Below are 23586 nucleotides of genomic sequence, written 5' to 3'. Positions count from 1 at the left end.
AGTAGGCTGCAGTAGAGTATAAAGAAAGAAAGAAAAACGGACACCTTGCCTTTAAGGCGTTAGAGTAGGGGTACCGTGCCTTTAATACCTGCAGGAGACCCCTTGCTCCCATGATGCACCACAGGTGGCAGTTAGGTCAGTTCTTTTTGGAGATGCATAAGAACCTGAGTAGACCCACAATCATCATACAATAACTTTCCAGTAATGCTCCGCGTCCGGGAAGGTGGGTGGGTCGCTTATGAATTTGATGAGTATACCCCTGGATGAGAACTAGGATTACAGGTAAGTAACTAATCCTTCTCATCCAGGGGATACTCATCAATAGTCATAATCTATGAATAGAGTAACAAGCACATACCCAAAGTTTCGCGAACGAGCAACAAATATATACAACATGAATAAGCATCACATTCAAATTGCAAACAAATTCCTCAAAGAGGCCTCCCCCACCTGGGCATCGGCCTGGGCATCGGCCTGGGCATCTGAATCTAGGCAGTAATGGCGGGTAACGAATAGTTTTCTTACCTGTCGGTGTAGTTTTGCAGCTTGAAGATCTTTCTGGATTCAAAACTATGCTGTGCATTATTCCGCGGTCTTGTGGTTGGGTCCGGATTCGTAGTCTTTTCTTTTTTCTTTTTTTTTTTTTTTCTTAGCCCAGGTGGGCGTCGGCGTCACACCCCCTTGGGTGTACTTCCGGTGACGTCGGCATGCTTCCTGCGGAAGCTCCCACTCTTGGGCGCCATCTTCGGGTTCTTTTTTTCCGTGTTTCTTTCGTTTCCGAAGTAATGGCAATGTTCTATTTAGTTTGTATTTACCGCTTTGTACTTTCAACGTCCTTTCTTTAGTTAACCACCTCTTCTCTCTCCAGCCTCATCTTTCTGGCGGAGGTGGGTGGGTTCGCTAGTGAATCCAGAAAGATCTTCAAGCTGCAAAACCACACTGACAGGTAAGAAAACTATTCGTTTTGCAGCGTGAATCTTTCTGGATTCACTATGCTGTGCAAAGATTTTGTAGCGGTTTCTCATCTCTGTGGTGGCTGGGTGGAAGATGAGCGTTGGGTGTTGAATATGTGCTGTAGCACCTTCTGTCCCACTTGAGCTTCCTTGTTCATTTGTATGTCCACACAGTATACGGTGACCAGACGTCCGGGTTTTCCCCGGACAGTCCCCGTTTTTTGAAAAGTGTCCCGGTGTCCCGACACTTTTCTCTAAAGTAGAGAAATGTCCGGGTTTTGCAACAGCGTCCGGGTAAAACATTCAAATGTCCCGGTTTTAGCATACCCCCGCTGCGGGCCTTCCAGCAACAGGCAGAGTGGCGCTGCAGAGGCTTTGATAAGGGGTGAATAACAACAAAGCCTCATTAGCACTAAAATGGTATTTTAAAGAGCTCTTAAGTGCTCGGGTGCGGCTGTGTGTGTGTGTGTCCCCTGGAAGCTGTCACCCCCAGGCACACACAGACGACGGAGGGGGGGCGGGATTCAGAGGGTCTTCTATGTGAGAAAAAAATATAACCCAGTGTTATTATCAGCGTTGTGCATCCCCAAACCACTACAATATCACAATTATACACCATTAAAGATTTTCTTTAAAAAAAATCGTGGTGCTCGGCAGCCGTCAAAGGTAAACCAAAATAACAAAACATTTCCCAGAAGAACTTGTGGTCTGGTTTATGCATGATTAAAGGAAACAGTGGGTTTAGAAACGTAAAATGTTTAACATCACGCAAATTGGTTTGGTCTGTCAGAAAATCCATAAATTCAATGAGCAGTAATTTACACACAGCAAGAATATAGAGGTCAGATCCATTTAACTCAGACACTACCCAGCTTTGCTGCACCCTGTGCATTTGTGGATAGTCCTTTTGGCAAGGGGCCCTTCAATAGGTGAATACGGTGGGTTATTGGGTCCAGTGTGTTGGCCTTGGGTTTGCAGCAGCCCCGGGATCACGGTGCATTGGAAAGAAAAGCTGCCAAGAAGCCCTATAGAAGCTTTCACATTTACATCATTCTGCACACTGTGGCTTGTAACCTCTACGAAAACAAAACCTAAACAATTCAGTTCAATGGAAAATGCCCTTGTGAGCCATGGGCATGGAGGAGTGCGGGGGAGGGAGTGGAGAGGGGCATTGCGCACCTGGGCACCACCAATACAGGAAAATATTAAAACGATTTAAGAATGAAAGCAACATTTTTTCTTCTTTGTCACAGACCCTTATGGAACCCACAGAATGTTGGTCGGGGGAGAGGGAGACAGAGGGAGGGAGACGGAGACAGAGGGAGGGAGACAGTCGGATGGAGGGAGTGAGACAGGGAGGGAGTGAGACAGAGAGGGAGGAAGACAGAGACAGAGGGAGACAGACAGGGAGGGAGACAGAGAGAGGGAGTGAGACAGGGAGACAGACAGGGAGGGAGACAGAGAGTAAGACAGAGGAAGGGAGACTGAGGCGGTCGGAGGGAGGCAGTCGGACGGAGGCAGTCGGAGGGAGGCAGTTGGAGAGGGAGACATTCAGAGAGAGACAGATGGAGGGAGAGGCCACCTCCGCCACGGATTCCCTCACTAGTACCCTTTAACAGTGCCCCTCAAGTCTCTATAACCACTGTCTCTCAGATTTCTATGTCTGACAGCTGTCACATAGTCCTACTTTTACGTCGATGGTTACTGCAAACTGTAGTCCTACTTCTATGTCTATGACCTGTCCCCGTTTTTTGTTTTGAGAATCTGGTCACCCTAACACAGTAGTGCTTCGTGAACGTGTGCACCGAAGCCCATGTTGCCGCCAGGCATATGTCCTCTATGGGTGTGTTAGCCAGGAAGGCTATTGTAGCGCCCTTCTTCCTGGTGGAGTGGGCACGTGTCCCCCTCAGCCAGTTCTTGTCCTGCACGTTTGTGGCAGAGTTGAATTGTCTGTGCGATCCATCGTGCAATGGTCTTTTTGGTTACTGCTTTCCCCATGAAGCTGTTTGCGAATGACACAAAAAACTGTTTTGTTTTCCTGTGTCCCTTTGTCCTTTCAATGTAGTGCATGACTGCCCTTCTGGCGTCCAGGGTGTGCAGAGCTCGCTCTGCGCTAGTTGTTGGTTTTTGGAAAAAACTCGGTATCTGTATAGACTGGTTCATGTGAAATTTGGATACCACCTTCGGCATGAAGTGTGGGTCAGTCCTCATCACAACTCTATCGTTGTGTATTTGTATGTAGGGTTCTTGTAGCGTCAGCGCTTGAAGCTCGCTTACTCTGCGTAAGGACGTTATTGCAACCAGGAAGGCTGTTTTCATAGTTAGCATCTTTAGGGAGACCTTGTGAAGTGGTTCAAAGGGCTCTTTCATGAGTTCCGTTAGGACTGTGTTCAAGTTCCATGCAGGTGGCGGCACCCGCTTGGGTGGTGCGATCCTTTTAGCTCCTTCTAGGAATCTCTTCACCACTTGTGATGTGAAGAAGCTCCTGCACGTTTCTCCCCTTGTGTAGGCGACTATCGCTGCCAAGTGAACTCTTAAAGAGGATGAGCTAAGGTTCTTCTCCAGCAAGTGCGTCAGGTACCTTAGTACTGTGGAGTCCCTCTGCATTCTATTGTGGAGTCTTTCCTGTCTGCACCATACTGTGAATCTTTTCCATTTCGCAACGTAGCACTTTCGAGTGCTGGGCCTTCGTGCCTCCCGAAGTACCCTCAGGGTGTTTTCTGGTAGTCTCAAATGTGCGAACTCTATGTCCTCAGGAGCCATGCCACTAGGCTCATGCTCTCTGGCTCTGGATGTTGTACCTCTCCGTTCTGCATGGAGAGTAGGTCTTTCCTCCTGCTGAATCTGTGGGGTGCACACTGTGTCATCTCCATGATCTGCGAGTACCATGTCTGCCTCGCCCACTGTGGTGCGACCAGTATCAGTGTCATGTTGCTCGCTCTGCACTTGCTCAGCACTCTGTGCATCAGTGGTATCGGGGGAAAGGCGTAAGCAAATGTCCTTGACCAATCTATCCATAGGGCATTCCCCAGTGACCCCTCCTCGGCCTGCCTGGATGCAAAGTTTTGGCATTTTGCATTCTGCCGTGTGGCAAACAGGTCCACCGATGGTGTCCCCCACCTGTCGAACAGGTACCTTGTCTCCTGAGCATTGAGCTCCCACTCGTGGGATGCCGATGTCTGCCTGCTGAGCCAATCGGCTTGTATGTTGTCCTTCCCTGGTAGGTGTATGGCTAGCAGGTCTATCTTGAGAGGGATGGCCCATCTCCATATCTCCTACGCCAGCGTTGAAAGCGGTGCTGACTGTGTGCCCCCCTGCTTGTTGATGTAGAACATCGCAGTGGTGTTGTCTGTTTGTATCAATACCTTGTGTTTGTACAGCCTTGTTTGAAAGGCTTTCAGTGCCAGGAAGATTGTCTTCAGTTCTAGGTAATTGATGTGCTTTGCCGCATCTGTTGTCGTCCACAGTCCCCTCACCTTGAGCTCCTCCATGTGAGCGCCCCATCCCTTCAGGGATGCGTCTGTGGTGATGGTCACTGTTGGCGTTGGGGGCGTTAGAGGCTTTCCCCTTGTTATGTTTTCCATGGTCCACCATGCCATCTCCTTCTGCACTGCGTGCGTTACAACCATTAGATCCTCCCAACCGCCTGTAGCTTGTGACCATTGCTCCTGCAACCATTCTTGAATGGGTCTCATGTGGAGTCGTACATTTGGTACCAGGTGTATGCATGATGCCATCATGCCCATGATCTTGCTCGCAGTCCTCACTGTCCGAGCTTGCCCCTTCCGGTAGAGGCGAGTTTCCTTCACCAGCGCCCTCGCCCTCTTCTCGCTGGGGAACACCTTGCCCTGTAAGGTGTTGATCTGTGCTCCCAGGAAGATTTTGACCTGTTCCGGCTCCATTGATGATTTTTTCCAATGGATGGAGAACCCCAGGTTTATGAGCGTGCTCGTCACTGTATGTGCGTTCTGCTTGCATTTCTGGTATGAGTTTGCTTTCACCAGCCAGTCGTCCAGGTAAGGGTATACGTGTATACCTTGCCTTCGTAGGTGCGCTGCGACTGCTGCGAGGCACTTTGTGAAAACTCTTGGTGCTGATTTTAGTCCGAAGGCCAGTGTCGTGAACTGGTAGTGGCTTTCTCCAATGGTGAACCTGAGCATGTGTTTGTGCTTTCTGTTCATTGGGATGTGCAGATAGGCGTCTTTGAGGTCTATTGTGACCATGAAGTCCCCGGTCTGCAACTGTGGGAGCACCTCTTGCAGGGAGGTCATTTTGAATTTTTGCGTTCTTATGAATTTGTTCAGGAACCGTAAGTCTAGAATGGGTCTCATTGTCTCGTCTACCTTTGGTACCAGGAAGTACGTTGAGTATATTCCTGTGTTTCTTTCCTTGAAGGGTACCCGTTCTATGGCCTGCTTCCGCAGGAGTTCCTTTGCCTCCTCCTGAAGACACTGCAGCTGCTTGCTCGCTAGTGTTTTTCTTTTTGGTTTTCTGCTTGTTGGTCTCCCCTCCAATTCTATGCAGTATCCGAATTGGATAATGTTGAGGATCCATTTGTCTGATGTGATTTCTCTCCACTCTCGGAGGTAAAATCTTAATCTTCCTCCCACTGGTGTCATGTGGTCGTAGGTGTCTAGTTTGTCTTGACCCATCTGTACGTGCTGCCCCCTGGGATCTTTTTTGTGGGCGGGCACACGGAGTTTTTTGAAGTCACTTAGAGGTGGGCTGCTGCCCTCCTCTCCTATTTTGCCCCCGTCCATTTCTCCCTCGAAAGGACTGGCCTCTTTGTTGGTACTGCCAGGACTGCTTCTGCTGACCATGCTGAGCTTGCGAGTCTGCCTGGTGCGTTTGCTGGAAAGCCTGGTGTGATGTACCTGGCTGGTTTCCGCCTCTCCCGCCGGGCCTCCGTGACGGGGTGCCCCTCTTGTTCCCTCTGAACTGTAATGCTCCCATGGATCTTGCTGTTTCGTTATCTTTTTTCAGTTGGCTGAGCGTTTCATCAACTGTTGTCCCGAAAAGCGTGTTGCCGTTGAACGGTGTGTTCAGGATGCTGTGTTGCACCTCCGGTTTGAAACCTGAAATCCTGAGCCAGGCGTGCCTCCTTTCCGTGACACCCATCATCATGAGCCTGCTGGCTGTGTCTGCCCCATCCAGGGCCGTCTTAAGGCAAGAATTAGCTGCGTTCTTTCCCTCTTCAACCAGCTTTTCGGCCTTCTGCCTCGCATCCTGGGGCAGGTCCTTCACCAACTGCCCCAGCCCCTCCATGATCTGGTACATGTGCCTATTTATCAGGGCGTTGGAATTAGCCATGCGCCAGTGGGTCGCGGCATTCCGTTCGATCCTTCTGCCCACCAGATCCATCCTTTTGCTCTCCTTATCCGGTGGCGGGCCCGAGGTAGTGGGTACGTTAGCCCTCCTCCTTGCTGTGGCCGTGATAATGGAGTCTGCGGAGACCGTGCCCTGAATGTAGGCCGGGTCCTTTGCGGCATGTTTGTACTTTTTCTCAGTTCTGGGAGTTACTGCTTTGCATGTTGCGGGCTCCCTGAATGCTTCCTTCCCCTGAGCCAAGACGCTTTCGAGCATTGGAAGGAATTGGCTCCTCGTTTGTGTTGGGAGCAATGTTTCTAGAAGGAAGTCTGCTTTCTGCTTCTCTTCGTCGAGCTTGAGCTTGAAAGCTGCTGCGGCAGATTGTATCACCGAGTTGTAGGCCCCGATGTCGTCTGGCGGCGAGGGCCTCGAGGGGTAAGTGTCGACCACCTCCTCCGGGCTGTCGGTGTCGACATCGATGTAATCTACCTCCTGAAGGTCAGAGGGTGCAGACTCTGTCCGTCCTGCCATCCTCTTCCTCCCCATAGTTGTAACTATCGTAGGGATTCTCGTACTCCTCCTGGTCGTCGATCACCTCGACGTCCTGGTCTTGTTCCTCGGCGACTTCGGCGACCTCCTCTTCCTCCTCGACCGCCTCCACCACCGGTGGCTTGGTCTTGTGAGGGATCGTGAAGGCTTTCATCTTTGCGTCGAAATCTTTCTTCCGCTGCATGATGTTCTCCATTTCTGCCTCGAGGCGCCTTCTCTTCTTCTCCATCTCGGCCGCGTGTTCCGCGTCGGATGGGTCGGCCGCTCTTTTCGGCGGATGGCTCGTCGCCGTGCCTTTCGGTGTCGAAGTTTGACGTCGACCCGGATTTTGGGTCTCTGGTCGTCGTCGTCAGTTTTGGGTCTTTCTCCCTCGGCGTCGATCGGTCCTTTTCGGGGACGATTTTCGACGTTTTCTGCTGATCAGCAGCTCTCGGTGCCGGGGACTCCTTCTCGGAGGATCCGCTGGGCCTGGGAGTATTCGCGGACGACGCCTTTTTTGGCGTCGGCGCTTTCGGGGTCTTGCCCTCGATTTTTCTAGACTCAGAGTCTCTCGGGTTCTTGGGGGCCGAAGAGTCTCCTACCTTGCCAGAAGTCTTCGTGTAATCAGTCTCTACGACCGTGTAGCTGTCGTCTTCGGCGGCAGCGTTGTCTTCTTCCTCGGAGGACATCCCCAGCTCGTAGAGTGACGGAGTCGGGGCCTTCCCCTGCAGGGCGGCGTGTGCTACCCTCTGCCTCTCTCTGACACGAAGGGTCTTCGGGGCGAAGGCGGAACAGGCGTTGCAGTCTCCGCTTTCGTGGTCCACCGGTAGGCAAAGGTTGCATACCGGGTGCTGGTCCTTCTGCGCGTACTTGTGGTGGCAGTTACGGCAGAACTTGAACAGCGTGTTGTCCATCATCGAGCGTCCAGGGCCTCTCTGGTCGCGTGTTCGTCGACGGTCGTAGAGGATCTCGATGGAAAACGCCTTATCCTTGCTGACTTTTCGTCGATGAAGTCCCCTGGAGTCTTCAGATGACTTCTCCTCGTATTTTCTGTATTTTCTTTCTTCTTTCTCCAAAAATGTCTGGAGCCCAAACGGGAACGAACCAGACCCGACCGCGGAAAAAAAGAATCTGAAGATGGCGCCCAAGAGTGGGAGCTTCCGCAGGAAGCATGCCGACGTCACCGGAAATACACCCAAGGGGGTGTGACGCCGACGCCCACCTGGGCTAAGAAAAAAAAAGAAAAAAACAAAGAAAAGACTACGAATCCGGACCCAACCACAAGACCGCGGAATAATGCACAGCATAGTGAATCCAGAAAGATTCACGCTGCAAAAAGGTATGTACGGAGCGCCATGTAGCCGCCTTGCAAATCTCAGATATTGGAATGTTGAAAAGGAGAGCTGTGGTAGAAGCTTTCCCTCTGGTGGAATGTGCACGTGGTCTGCCCTGCAAAGCCTTGTTAGCTAGCTAATATGACAAAGCTATACATGAGACGATCCATCTAGAGATAGACATTTTTGAAGCTGCCAGACCGGTATTAGTTGAACCATATTTGACAAAGAGACGGTCAGACTTTCTAAGTGGAAGAGCCTTAGCCAGGTAACATTTCAAAACCCTCAGGAGATCTAGGGAATGTAAAGATCTCTCCAGGGGAGTGGTTGGTTGAGGGAAGAAAGTAGGCAGTGTGATGGTCTGATTGATGTGGAAATCCAAGACCACCTTGGGCAGGAAGCCTGGATGAGTTCGTAGCACCACTCTATTGGCATGAAAAACAGTGTAAGGCTCCTTTGCAGCACAGGGCCTGAATTTCACTCACCCTGCGGGCTGAGGTGATGGCTACCAAGAAGGCAGCTTTCCAGATCAAGTGCTGCAAAGACGCCTTATGAATAGGCTCGAAAGGAGCACCCATCAATATGGTAAGTACAATGTTAAGCTCCCAGGGAGGAGAAGGGGACCTCACTGGTGGAAACATCTTCTTAAGCCCCTCTAGGAAATCTTTGACCACAGGCATAAGGAAGAATGGGGTCTGGGAAGGAGACTTCCTGTACGCTGTGATAGCAGCTAAGTGAACCCTGATGGAGGGGTACTTCAGGCCTGACCTTGCCAAGTGTAACAAGTATGGGAGAATCACCTGCTCCTGACATTGAATTGGATCGAGAGCATTGTCCTTACACCAAATGTAAAACCTCGTCCACTTGAAAGCATAAGACTTTCTGGTGGAGGGTCTCTTCTCTAAGTATGTTCATACAGTCAGCCGAAAGGTCTAGGTGGTCATACTGGATGACCTCAGGAGCCATGCCGTCAATGGAAGGGAGGGAAGGTTGGGATGAAACACCCTCCCCTCGTCCTTGGTCAGTAAGTCCGGGCGGCATGGTAGCCTCCAGTGAGGAACCTCTGACAATTCGAGGAGCTCCGGGTACCACCACTGGCGTGGCCACTCCGGTGCTATCAGGATCATTCTGGTGTTGGTCCTGTAGAACTTCTGCATCACCACCGGGATCAGAGGAAGTGGAGGAAAAGCGTACAGCAATGTCTGCGACCAGCTGATCAAAAGTGCATTCCCCCATGTTCCCTGCTGGGGGAATCTGGACGCAAAGACTGGGCATTTCACGTTTGCCGCTTCTGCGAACAGATCGATGTCTGGCACTCCCCATTGTCTAAACACCTCCTGGGCAACATCTTCGTTGAGCAACCAGTCATGCGCTTCTACAAAGTCTCTGTTTAGACCGCCTGCCTGAACATTCAGGGTCCCTGGAAGGTGAACTGCAATAATGGAGAGACCTCTCGCCAGAAGCCACCGCCAAATGGATTGAGCTTCCAGAGAAAGAACTTGTGACCTGGTGCCTCCTTGTTTGTTCAGATAGAACATTGTTGTTGTGTTGTCTGTCTGAACTTGAATGTGGCTGGACTGAAGAAACGGGTACAGGGACATTAACGCCTGATAGACCGCCCGCAGCTCCAAGAAGTTGATAGGATAGCTTCTTTCTGTCTCGGACCAGAGACCTTGTACCTGAAGCTGGTCCATATGAGCTCCCCAGCCTTGCATTGAGGCATCTGTGACCTGTCTGCGTTGAAGGCGGCTGATGAAACGGAACCCCTTGCAGCAGGTGAGAGCTTTTCATCCACCATCTGATGGAGTCTCTGGCAAGTTGGTGGAGAGAGACACGATCTTCCCAGTTACCTAACCTCTGAGACCATTGATCCTCGAGTGCCTGCTGCAGAGGTCGCATGTGAAGGCGTGGATTGGGTACAATGTAAATGCAAGAGGCCATCAATCCCAGTAGTGACGACACTTGTCTGGCAGTAGGACTTTGGGTGTCAAGAAGGGTGCTGCACTTCAGAAGCATCAATGACAACCTCTCCTCCGAAGGACACAAGCTTGCCTCCGCGGAGTCCAGGGAGGCACCCAGGTAGTGTATTCGTTTGGTGGGGTTGAGGACCGGCTTTTTGTAGTTGACTTGCAACCCCAAGGAGTGCATCAGGTTGAGGCATTAAGTGAGATGGCTCTGAAGTAGAGTAGGTGCAGAGCTTTTCAGGAGCCTGCCGTCTAGGCATGGGTAGACTAATATCTTCCGTCTGCGGAGGAAGGCAGCCACCACCGCCATGCACTTGGAGAATGTCCGCGGGGTGGATTTGAGGCCGAACGGAAGCACTCGATACTGATGGTGGTGACAAGAGATCTTGAACCTGAGAAATTTGCGAAACTTCACTGAGACAGGAATATGAAAATAGACGTCCTGCAGGTCGATGACCCACATCCAGCCTCCCTGGTGAAGGTGAGGAAAGATCCGATGAAGGGCTAGCATACGAAATTTCTCCTTTCTGATAAACGTGTTCAGCAGGCGCAGGTCAAGGATAGGTCTGTACTCTTTGGCTACTCCTCGCTTTTGGACTAGGAAGTAGCGGGAATACACTCCCTGATTTCTTTGTAGGGGCGGGACCTCCTCTATGGCCTTCTTTGCCAGAAGGATAGATACTTCGTCCTTTAACAGCTGACTTTGAATATGAGAAAGGCGCTTGAATTGGGGGGGGGGGGGGGGGGGGCACTTGCGGAGGAGGAGACTTGAACCTCAGCAAGTAACCATGCTGCACAATATTCAGCACCCATTTGTCTCTTGTTATGGTTTCCCACTCTTCCAGGTGAAAAGCTACACTCCCTCCCACCGGAGTGGCGAACGGTTGCAGAGGAAGCAACGACTCAAGGCTTGGGAGGCTGCTTAGAGGTGGACTGCTGTTTGTTATTGCCTCTTCCTCTTCCAGGGCGCCTTTGTTGGACTGGGATCTTTGTTGGTTCTTGGAGGACCATTGTGGGGTTTGAAACCTCTGTTGAAAAGAACGTTTGTCGCCCTGACGGAAACGTTTCTTGAACTCTGCGCTTTTCCAGGCCAACAGCCTTGACAGTGTCCATCTCTGCCTTCATTTTGTTCATCTCGTCGTCAGCGTGAGCCCCAAACACGAGCCATTAAATGGAAGGTTCAGAATTTTTTTTTTCTGGGCATCAGGCTTGAGGCCTGTGAGGCACAGCCAAGCTGAGCGTCATGAACAGACTCCATGGAAGAAGCCATGAGCGGCGAGATCTGAAGCGTCCACTGCAGCACTTATCACCCGATTGGCTACTAGCCCCCCTTCTTGCAGAATTTCTGTGAAATCCTGCCGGTCTTCTTTGGGAAGCTTCTCGCTGAATCGTGACAGGGAGTTTCAAAGAGATCAGTCATATCTCCCGAGAAGGGCAGAGGCACTCGCAACCTTCATTGATGACGCTGAAGTATTGCACATCTTCCTCCCGTAGGAGTCCATCTGTTTACTATCCTTCTCAGAGGGGAAAGAGGAGGACGTAGAAGCCGAGTGGGACTTCATGGCTGCAGCCACATTGACAGAGTCCGCTGGTGGGTCAGCCCTGAGAAACAAGGGGTCCTCTGCTGGAGCCTTGTATTTTTTGTCAATTCTGGATGGAACGGAACCCACCGTCGCAGGAGTGAGAAAGGTGGCCATAGCCGGTTCCAAAAATCCTGGCACCAGTGGTAGCAGCGGTCTAGGAGCTGTACGGCGATGTAAGGTATCAAAGATGACAGACGTGGGAACCACCGGGGTATGCAAAGTGATGCTGAGTTTCTTTGCACCCCTACCCAGAACATCTGTGAAAGTCGAGATGTCATTGATGGGCGACACCTGTGATGGAGGAGTTGAGGAGAAGGTCGGGGAGTAGTCCGGGACCGAAGATCTTGTAGAGGAAGACCATGTGGGTGATCTTGTGCGCCTTCTCTTACGGGGTCGGTCGTGATTACGGCAGTGACAACCCCTGGACCTAGACTGACGTGTAGATGGGGGATCTTGGTCTGGAAGGCGATCTTGGTCTCCTAGGGGGATACTTCGAGGGTCCAGCCGGAGTGCTTCTCCGAGGAGTGGTCCTGGATCTTGAATACGTGTGGGAGTAATCCGAGCCCGGACTACTGCAGCCACCTGACCCGGCACCTTGCGGACGGCGTGGCGACAGACCGTGGGCCCTATCCTCTGCAGGTCTGGGGGATACCTCGGGTGATATCTCCACAATATGCAGTCCTGAAGACGATGACCGGTCTCCAGATGACGATCTGGACCTTGGAACTGACTCCCGCCGGGACTCCGCCGTGATTCCTGTAATCTTTTCTCTCGACGTCGAGTGCCTCGACGGCGATGAGGTCTGAGTCACCATTGGCGTTGAATGAGGTTTCGATGGTGGTCTTGACGTCGATCGCCTACGGCGATGAGCTGACCTCGACATTCGGCATCGATTCGGAGATCTCGACGTCGATCTGCCATGGCATCGAGTCGTCAGTGATCTTTCACGACGTCGTGTCGATTTTCCATGCCGTCATGTGAACGTGGATCTTCTTGACGTCGAGTGGTGGGACCTCGACGACCCTCTCGACGATGGCAAGCCCACTGGTGGCGAGATGTTTGCCGTCGCGACTCAACGCTGACCCCCTCTAGGGCGGCGAAGAGTGTCTCGACGTCGACAGAGACTTAGGTTTCTCAGCACCCACAGCCTTCGAGCCCGAAGTGTGGTGCCTTGACGCCGACTTTCTTGCACGCGGCGGAGACTCTCGACGTCGAGATGGTGTTCCTGAAGAGTACCTGGGCCTCTTCGACGGCGACTTCGACGTCAACTGTGAATCTCTTGTTCCGTTCCTCTTTCTGGGGTCAGGAGAGGCGGAATGTCGCCGCTTTTGAGGTTGTTTGCTGGAAGATGGTGATCTGGGGCCTCCATGCCCACCACCCTGATGACTCTTGTCCTTTCCCAGCAGTGCATGGAGTTTTATGCGTTCCCTGTCGCGCAGGGTCCGCCTGGAGAACTTCTGGCAATGGTGGCACTGGTCAGGATTGTGTGAGGATGGAAGACACACAATACACACCAAGTGTGGATCTGCCAGTGCCATCTTCTTGTCACAGGAAAGACATTTCCTGAATAAGGCTGGCATTCTGACTGAAAAAAATGTATGGAAGTTCACAAAACCAGCAGAAGAAGCCTTTAGAGTACAGAAAACATCAAATTTTCTGAAAAAATCTCTTCAAAAGTCACAAAAACTGAAGAGCTCAAGCTCCAGGATCCTCTCAGAAGGAGCCGGAAAAAAGAACAGACCTAACTGCCACCTGTGGTGCATCATGGGAGCAAGGGATCTCCTGCAGGTCTTAAAGGCACGGTACCCCTACTCTAATGCCTTAAAGGCAAGGTGTCAGTTTTTCTTTCTTTCTTTATACTCTACTGCAGCCTACTGGCAAATGCCTGCAATTACAGGTTTTCTCTATGGCAATAAAGCATTGTTGTATGACAAATGTTTACTGCTCGTTTTAGGATAGAAAAAAAAAATATATATATATATATATATTCTATATGCTCCGGGATCCCGTACAGGGACAGGGATTATTCATAGATTATGACTATTGATGAGTATCCCCTGGATGAGAACCATCAAGTTACAAGCAACCCTTAGTGTCCCATGTTTCCTGTCGACAGATTAGACCAAAGTTCTTCAGCATGCCCAGCCAGTCACGATCAAACAGTTTGCTCTGGACCCCGGCTATAGTCCAACAGATGACCTTAATAAAGTCTTGGGTCCCAATCATGGGATCCTCGGTTAGGGAGGCATGAGTCTGAAGGTCTGTGTTGGGAGAAGAGTCCAGGCAATCGGGGTAATCTAATTCGCTCAATGGGAGGAAACGATTGCTCAGTAACAGGGGAGTGGTGTTAAAGGAGTCCTGTGCATTTGCCAGGCGATCCCGCACGTTCCCTATTGTAAAGTCAAATGGCTCAAGCCCCCAATGTTGAGGTTGGGGGGTAAAATAAAAAGCCCAGTGGGAGAGCTGCAATACAGTCTGAAGGTGTGCCCATCAAGCCTAAGGCGCGAAAAATTAAACCCACCTCCAGGGGGTTATTAAAATTCACTATGACGCAATCTCCCTTCACCGTTTTCCGGGTTTGGCCTATCCAACTCACCATACGGACCATTATAATTTTCTCTGCCAGCATCTGCGTGGGGGATATGAAGCATTAGTCCTAGTTGCCAGTCAGAGAACAGTCTTATTTTTAGGTTGATTGAAGTTTTCCTCTGCCGCCCTCCACAAAGGGGGCACTCCCCCCAGTACAATGACGTAGGGCAGTGGTTCCCAAACTGTGGTCCGCAGACACCTAGGGGTCCGTGACACATTCCCAGGGGGTCCGCAGGCAGCAGTTGTAAAAGCACTGCAAAGTTAATTGTATAATCAGCATATTTATTGCAACAATAAAAGTGTCAAGATAACTCCGGTGATTAATGTACTTTCTAGAGTGAGATGGCAGTTTTGTCCAGTGGCAGCTTTGAGTCATCTAAGGTAGCGCAGAGGGTGAATTTGCCTGCTGCAAAGAACGTGTATCATGCATTTCAAAAACATTATTTTATGTGCATAGCTCAGTGGTTAACTGCTTTTGTCATTGAGATTCTGTTGGCACTGTGAAGCTAATAAATTACAATCGTAATCTAGCATAGTGTGCTATGAACTGGCATCAAAGAGCTGCATGCAAATTGTATGGTACAAGTTAGCAAGTTATGTTTTTTTCCCAGTTTTTCATTATCCTGATGCTGCTAAAAAAGGTTTGTTGGGGTATAAATACATTCTTATTATTAAAGTCAATGTAAAACAATGTGTTCTGTCCGAATACTGAGTTTGTGCTCCTCCAGACCAAGCACTCTTAACCGCTTCAGCGCGGCGCAGATTCCTGCGCTGTGCTGAACGTTCCATTGGGCTTATGGAACCATGACGGAACGGTTCCGTCATGAGCACAGCTCAACCGACGCTCATGACGGAACCGTTCCGTCATGAGCATGGAAGGGGTTAAGGAAAGCCTACCAGTATGTATGACATGTGAATCCTACACCTTGAAGTCCTCTTTATCTTATGTAATATTCTCTATACACTGATTACACATGTATGATTCATTGTTCCTTTATGTATGTGGTGAAAAGTGCTATGACACCCTACACTGGAGTGAGAGATGATATGAAACAAATGAAGTACATTTGACAGAGGGGCTATGAAGAGATAATAGCCACCGTTGGAGGGTGATAGTGAGAGAATCATTGAAGAGCCGCCAACAAATATTGTCATATCCTGGTGCACAGTAGGTAATACAAAGCAATATATAATGTCAAAGGTGTTGTAGAATGCACCTTTTTTCCCTAATGTTCTTGGGGGAGAGGCCTCCAAAGCCCCCTTTGTAATGGTCAGGCTCACTCACTGCACTTGGTGTTCGCCGTACGGGGACTGGTCTGACAACATTTACCAGGCTTGCTTTGGGTTTCCGGTCCAGCCATGGCAGGAGTAGGAGACTCATACCGCGAAATAAAACCAAACATTGAAAAGTCAGTCGCCAAGATGTAGCATCAACCTTCCCAATAAAAATGTTCGTTTTTGCAAACATTTTCAATATAAAAATATAACATCTTTAGGAATTCAAGTATTTGGTTGGTGTGCACTTCTTTGTATATTTTTTTGCGAATGAGTGTGTAAATGTTTGAAATGTATATAGTACAAATTGCTTGGGGGTCCCCGGCTTCCAGTAGTGACTCAATAAGGGTCCTCAGGAGTCAAAAGTTTGGGAACCACTGACGTAGGGAGTATCCGCCGAGGGCTGCTGGATGGTGGTATTGGAGGGGCAGTATGTCGGCTCTGAGTGTTGCGATGTTGCAGCAGCAGAAAAATCTGAGCTGCTCAAGCTTCCCTGCTGTGTCACCATGCCAAGTACTTGCCACCCAGAGTTAGCCACCGTGATAAAGCTGCGATGAGGCCTATGCTTGAGCCGAAGATGTTGCTCCCCTCCAGCTGCTGGCAATGGGGTCACAGGCGAGAGTACTCGGACCTGCATTTGGAATGGTATGCTGGGGATCAGAGAGCCGGCAACTTATACTTGAATATAGGGTATCCACTGATGCCTACAAAAAACAACAATTTGCTCAAGTTCAGTGATTCGAGTATCAAATGCATTTAGGGCTGAAATAATCTTCCTTTCAAAGTCTTTTGAAAGAAGCCAAAAGACTGTCCCCTGGGGTGTCCTTCCTCATAGCTTCAGGATAGACCGTTGTAGGTGTAGATGGAAACGCTGTGGGATAATCTGCCTGCTCGATTTGTTGACAGCAGGCCACCCCGGTGTGGAAATTTTGCATATGGTTCCCATCACATCCCTTTTTACTTATCCCAATTCTCCTCCTACTGCTATGACCCCCCCCCCCAATAACATTCAAAATCCTTCAGTCCTATGCCTCCACCCCTCCACTATCTTTTTCAATCAAAATAACAGACTAACATGTCCGCTTCTCAAATTTCATATTTCACAATACTAATTCACCACTTATTCTTGGTTTCCAGAGTAGTGTGCTACTCGCTGAAAAAAATCGCTTCAAAATCTCATCAGAGGTAGCAAGCACTATATAAATGCAAACCTTGTTTACCTCTTCTATCACTCCGCTACCCTTCTCTATCCACATACCTGAATAACAGCCACCACTCAAATTACTTTCATATTTCACTATACTAATCCAACACTAATCTTTCATGGGTTCTGGAGTAGCGTGCTACTCGCCAAAAAAAGCGTTTTGACGCCTCATCAGGGGTAGTAAGCGCTATATAAATGCAATTACAATACAATACAAATACTATTACATCTTGCTAGAAGTAATGCAAGGACTACCAATTTCCCAGGTGCTTTGTCGGCCTTGCAGTGTGAAAAGAGGCCCAGCTGCCAAGTTTTTAATGTATCTGATAACCAGTATTGATATAACCCCAATAGTGAGTCAGTGAAACAAAAGACCACAGAATATGGGTTAGATCTACTTCAACTACATGGAAACGGGTACAGATAGAATCAATCCGAATGTAAACTTTTATTTAGCATGTCAAATTGAATATACTTAAATACTGCAAAACATTATTGGGGTACAATAGTATTTTGAGCCACCCAGAATCATTCGAAAAATCTGTCAACATTAGAGCTAGACAGACCCATATGGTGTACATGTGCTCTGTAAACCGATCTGAATAATTTGTTACCTTCTCCATTGTATTTTTTATTTTAATTTTCACGTAGTTCTATATAACGCGAACTTGACCTGGTATCTGGTATCAGAGCGCTTTACGTAGCACCAGTTGCGTTACATGAGGACACATTCATGTTTTTGTTAGGCACGGGGAGATCAAGTGATTTTCCCAGAATCACAGAATGTTTAGAGTCATTGCCGAGACTCGAACCTGTTTCCCCAGGTTGGAGGTCGACCGCCCTAGCCCTTAGGCCAAGTCCTCTCCCCAAGTAACTTTGTGTATAGGAGGTACAGTACATTTTATGGGAATTAGATCCTTTATTATGTAGTCGGACAATATGTCAGAACTTGTCCATCTGGGATGTTATAGTTCATTACTACATCAAATAAATTCAACAAAGCTCTGTTAGAGAATACCCATTCTTAGTTAGCCCTTACTCAATCCAATCACATGTGGCCTGTGTTCACTGGGAGGCCTAGCAAAGGAACAGTTAGGGCCTAGGGAAGTACAGTTATGGGAACTGAGCAACTATGTCTCCGACAAAATAGAGGCCTGTTTCGCTCAGGGAGTGCTCAGATATCAATCTAGATACCCACCATCTTTGGGCAGCCAACTCTGTATGTAATTTTACGGTGGATATAGCGACCCAGCAATGGTCAGATGCCCATATTCACATGCTAAGTAATCGATCCAAATCCTTAAAAGACCAGCATGGTAAAGTAAGGGTAGATTAAGGAAGAAATAGAACAATCTTGGGAACGCCACCATTTTAATAAGAGCTATCGGGCCCATCATAGAAAGCGGCAAAGATGTTCAAAACGTTAAATGTGAACAAATGCCGCACACTGCTCCACATTCTTATCTTAGAGGTTCCCAAAAATCTAGGAAGCTGGCTCTTATGTGCTATATCAAAAATCAGCTATACCGTGTAAAGAGTCCAGGGGTTTCCTTAAGAGTGGGCAGGGGCTTACTATGCAATCCCACAGTACTCCATTAGGTGGTAGTGCGGTTGAGCAGTCTTCGGCTTAACACAGAGGAGTGCAAAACATTTGAAAAATTCACACAATGATTAATAAATGACATCAAGAAGGAGATCTGCACCTTTACTAATGACTTGGAATCAGAAAAATCGTTCAGGTATGTACAATTTTAAAAATAAATTCTTTTCACTTTAAAAAGTGGACACTTCAATTTCGGAGTTCTGTAATGTTATCCTATGGAAGGAAGAACATGTTCAGTAAACAGGCACAGTACATCGACTTACATGCCAATCTCCAGGAGTTAAGGTGAGTGGTGGGCAAGGAGCAAGGTAGCACCAACAGTACACCCCTAGCGACATGAGGGTGGCCAAGAGCAGGGTGCAAATCAGCATCGGGATCTCAATACGTTTCAATGGGGATCAGTCACTGTAAAAAGACGCTGCAGGCTCTGGTTACAAAGCCAGTTCGGCAGAACCAGCAAGTGGGCTCAGGCCTCGCATGCTCGGGGACACCTTTGGTCCTCTTCTTCAAGGCCACGGGTGACGGTTCCAGGGGTGTCCCTAGGAGTCAGATATTTCCTTACTGGAGCAGTTGCAGTTGAGGGGCCTGCTTGCCGAGGCTGCAGGAGACGTAAGGGAGTCCAGGAGGGGTGAAAACACACTGGACTTGAGCTCTTGGGAGTCGGGCACACTTGTTGACAAAGGTGGTCCACTTCAACTGGGGCCGGAGGCGATGGGTGCAGTGGTGGCTTTGAATGCCAGGTTTTGGCAGTTCCGGAGGCCTCAGTCTTCTCTTTTGGAGATTTACTTAGAACAGGTCCCATGTTTATGGGCGGTGTTGAGTCTTTTTCAAAGACAGGCAGTCCACCCAAGTTTTTAGAGTCTCAAGACAAGTCGACTTTGGCGCAGTTTGCAATGAGGGATGCAGACAGGCCGGCAGGGTTGGTAGCAGGTCAGCTGCTTCTCTCTTCTCTGCGTTTGTGGCTCCTTGGTCTCTTCCTCTTCTTTGGTCATCAGGACCTTCTTCTCTGGTGCCAGGGATTCCCCTAAACACTAAATTTAGGGGTGTTTAGGGAGTGTAGGGTAGTCGCCAATGGGCTACTGACCCTTGGGGTCACTACACACCCTATATGACCACTTCCTGTGGGAAGTGGGCATAACACTTTCCCAGAATTCCTAAGCATGCCATCACAAAGATGGCTACTTCTGAAAAATCGTGTCTACTTCACAGTAGCTCACCTTAGCGGTGGCACTAGCCTGGAGGTGGCACGCCTACCCACCTGTCCAGGTGCCAGGGGGCTCCGGACAGAGGGGTGGCATCCTCTCCTGCAGGGGGAGCCAGATTTGCATTCCAAAGAAGGCAGCTTCTTTGAAGCTAGCCGGCCCAAGGTGGCTAATCAGCAGGTCACCCTGTGGGAGGGGGTGTTACATCCTCTTCCTGGAATGGCTTTTGTTCTGGGTCTCCTAAGATCAAAGGCTCTCACCCTAGGAGGTGAGAACAGCGTCTCAGGTGGCAGGAACCAGAGGCTGGTAGGTTTTCAGGGGGCACCTCCAAGGTGCCCCCTGAAAACCTACCAAGGATAAATCCAACACTGGCATCAGTGTGGGTTTACCAATACAAGATGTTTGGTACCAAACATCTCTATTTTCAGTGAAGCGATCATGTAGCAGGGGAACTCGTTTTCACCAGTGTCCAACACATGTTTTAAAATAGCTTCCTGGGTCACTTGTACTGGTAGAAATAGGACTGACCAGCACAGGGGCATATCTGCTCATGCAGAAATTCCCTCACATGTCATATTCAGTACCCTGCTGTAGGGCTGTTAGGCCTGCTGCAGGGGTGACATACAGATATTCCATGCAGGGGCAAGGGACATGACACAGGGATGTGTGACATGTTGTGTTTTCACTTTTGTCTGCACCAAGACACGCAGCCTGCATGTGCTTTGTGTGGGGCCCCTTAGGGTGGCACAATTCATGCGGCTGCCCTTACGGACCTTCTTTAGCACCTCAGGCCCCAACTACCTGGGGTACTATTTACTAGGAACTTACAGACGGTGCTAAGTTTTTGACAATTTGGTAAATGATTGTACAGTTTTGGGGAACAACACTGGTACTGGGAACCTGGTTAGCAGGAACCCAGTACACTTCAGTCAAAGGTGTATCAAATACCAGGCAAAACGTGTGTGTGTAGAAGTGAGGGGGGGGGGGTACTGCAACAAGTACCCAGCTTCCTACAGACAGGATGATAAATATTTATAAACTAAATATAAGAATGTAGCAGGTTACGAAGTCAGCCTATTTACTAAATCTTGTTGTGAAGTTAAAATATAACCAGGCTTGATTGTGAAAATAAAGGATTTTGACCAATTCACACTTTTGCTCTGTAATCCATGTCCTATCAATCAATCAATCAATCAATCATGCCATTTGTATAGCGCACTACTCACCCAGGAGGGTCTCAAGGCGCATATCCACAAGAGTCTATTACTTCAACATACAAGGCCCTTAGGCACTCAAAACAAGATCATCCCCAAGTGCTATGTTCACTCTTCTGTTTAAACTCATTCGCAAAATCGATTTCTCATTCATCAATTCTTTCAAACAGGTTCTAAATCCCTACTTCCTCTCCAAGTTATGCTTCACTCCTTTTCAAATTGCTACACACCTCATTATGCCCTCCCTTTACACTCACCTTCGGTGAATACTTATCACCCACAGCTAGTTCGCTTATTCGGCTACCATGCCCACTCTTCTCTCCCCGGTTAGCTGCCTCAGAAACACATTTGTCTTCCATCTTAATAGCTGGATGGGAGCCTTCACTCTGCTTCAAAGGAAAGGAAGTAGTTCTTCCCCCATCTGGAATCCATGGGTATAATAAGAAAAGAAAAGTTTAAAATTTGTGTGCGAACTGTAACAGGTTAACTGAAGTAAGAGAAATAGGAGAGTTAGAGGAAGGAAAGGAAGAGAACAGAATATCAAGCATTAACAGTGAGCTTTAAGATTTTTTATTCCTCCAGTTACAGAGAGAACACATTTAAACGGAGTAAAAAAAAAAAACACGTTACCCACCGTGCATAACTCTATTTAGCAGCAGATTCCTCCGCTTCTAAATAGGTGCCATATTGGATGCAGAGAATGTTCTTCAGCAATTCCCTCACATGTCATCAGTTTGTGCCACTGTGCAGATCTCCAAAAGGAATCTTGTGATGAAATGGGGTTCTTTTGCAATACACCCCCCCACACTTTTTGTCTGTTTTTTGATGGAACTTTGACTGAAGTGTACTGGGACCCTGCGGTCTACGTTCCCAGTACCACTGTTCTTTCCCTAAAACGGTTCCACAATTGGCCCATCAGGGTCTCTGTACATCCCTAGGAAATGATCCCAGGGCACCCATTGCATTAGGACAGAGGAGGGTCCCCTGGGGACCCCTCACCTAGACCCTGCAGGCTGCCACTGCAGTATGCATGGCCTGGTGCAGACAAAATGACAAAGTAGACATGGCACAATACCATGCCAGCCAACACAGCATAAGATACAGGTAAGTCACCCCTCTAGTAGGCCTTACCAGGCCTAAGACAGGGTGCACTAGATCTGAGGCGTGAGCATATCTGCATGAGCAGATATGCCTGTACAATATTAGGGTCTATTCTTTAATATTATTGTAAGTGCCAGGGATGCCATTGAGAGTAAATAGGCTGAAAACTCGATAACTCGAGTTCCACAGCCCCATGATGGCTTCAGTGAATACTGAGGTGTTTGGTACCAAACCACTCTTCTCAATCAAACCCACACTAATGCTAGTGTGGGATTTATTGAACCATGTACCGGAGGGCACCTTAGAGGTGCCCCCTGAAAACCTACTAACCCTGATGTGGTCACAGACTGGCTGTAGGTAGCCTGCCACTGCCACACAGGTTTCTGGACCCCTGGGTCGAGTGCCTCTGCTCTCTAGGACCAGAAACAATGCACATCCTGGGGCGGGGGTGTCACACCCCATACCCCAGGATGGCCAGGGTGCTCGAGAGTTAAGCTTCAAAGACCTGTTGGCTTTGTAATGAGATCCCCCCCACACCCTCTGCTGCTGCTAGCAGCAGAAGACAGCCCGCGGTTTACAACTCCACTTTGGGCGGTAAAGCCCACCTCTGCCAACTCCACCCCTAAGGTGGGGGAGGCGAGGTGAAGCACATCTTTCAGTCTGCCATTTTGAAGATAGGGAGGCCTCTCCAACCAGGGCAAGGTCTATGCCCTCTCCCATTGGAGGGTGGCAAAACTGGGGGTGTAATGACCCCTGGTAAGTGTTACATTGGGCCTACCTGCTACTCCCCTAAAACACCCCTACTTTTTAGGTCGAGCGACCTATCTCAATGCGCATGCGCATTGAGCGGGAGCTCGATATATTGTGGCTTAAACAGAGCTTACCGAGATCAGGCGATTCCCAGGCGATTTCTTCCAGTGCACGTGAAAGCGCGTGCACAATGCCACCAGCCGCTTGCCTCGCATTACCACATCAAAGGCAAGGCGGCCTCGTCTCAGGCCCTTGCTGCTTCACACCCTCATGCCGCTCTCCCCGCTCCGCCCCCTCCCCTGCCCGCCGTGTCGCATTTCTCCTCCGCCGGCCGTACCTTCACTTTGACGGCCGCAGGCCGTCTCTCGTGTTTCTCCTTGTTGAGAAAAAATGTCCCACCATCTGTTTGTCTGCCTTGTGTGTGAGAAGCATTATGGTGTTAGCTGATCACCGGAGTGTCTGTAGAAATGTGCCAGCAACACCCAACCACATCTTGTTGTTTCCGAATTTCTCTTGCCTGCCCCTGCCTCCTGCCTGTGTATGCACTCTGTCCGGCACCGTACTTGTTTGTCTTTACGCCCGCACCCGTCCGTTGTCCATATTGTCTTTACTCCTGCCCCCGCTCCTGCAACACCCAACCACATCTTGTTGTTTCCGAATTTCTCTTGCCTGCCCCTGCCTCCTGCCTGTGTATGCACTCTGTCCGGCACCGTACTAGTTTGTCTTTACGCCCGCACCCGTCCGTTGTCCATATTGTCTTTACTCCTGCCCCCGCTCCTGCAACACCCAACCACATCTTGTTGTTTCCGAATTTCTCTTGCCTGCCCCTGCCTCCTGCCTGTGTATGCACTCTGTCCGGCACCGTACATGTTTGTCTTTACGCCCGCACCCGTCCGTTGTCCATATTGTCTTTACTCCTGCCCCCGCTCCTGCAACACCCAACCACATCTTGTTGTTTCCGAATTTCTCTTGCCTGCCC

The 23586-nt window shown here is 49.3% G+C and overlaps 1 protein-coding gene across 1 annotated transcript in view; it reads right to left on the bottom strand.

Moving 5' to 3' along the window:
• BAP1 (BRCA1 associated deubiquitinase 1) overlaps window positions 1-23586 on the bottom strand; it is a 178729-nt gene that overhangs the window by 20916 nt on the left and 134227 nt on the right. Inside the window, exon 14 of the mRNA XM_078661169.1 lies at window positions 21014-21177. Within this exon, the coding sequence (XP_078517295.1) occupies window positions 21014-21177 (164 nt within the window). The remainder of the gene's footprint in view (window positions 1-21013; window positions 21178-23586) is intronic.

The sequence above is a fragment of the Lissotriton helveticus genome, chromosome 9 (genome assembly GCF_964261635.1).
Source record: "Lissotriton helveticus chromosome 9, aLisHel1.1, whole genome shotgun sequence".
NCBI lineage: Eukaryota > Metazoa > Chordata > Amphibia > Caudata > Salamandridae > Lissotriton > Lissotriton helveticus.
This window is presented reverse-complemented; position numbering and strand designations above follow the sequence as displayed.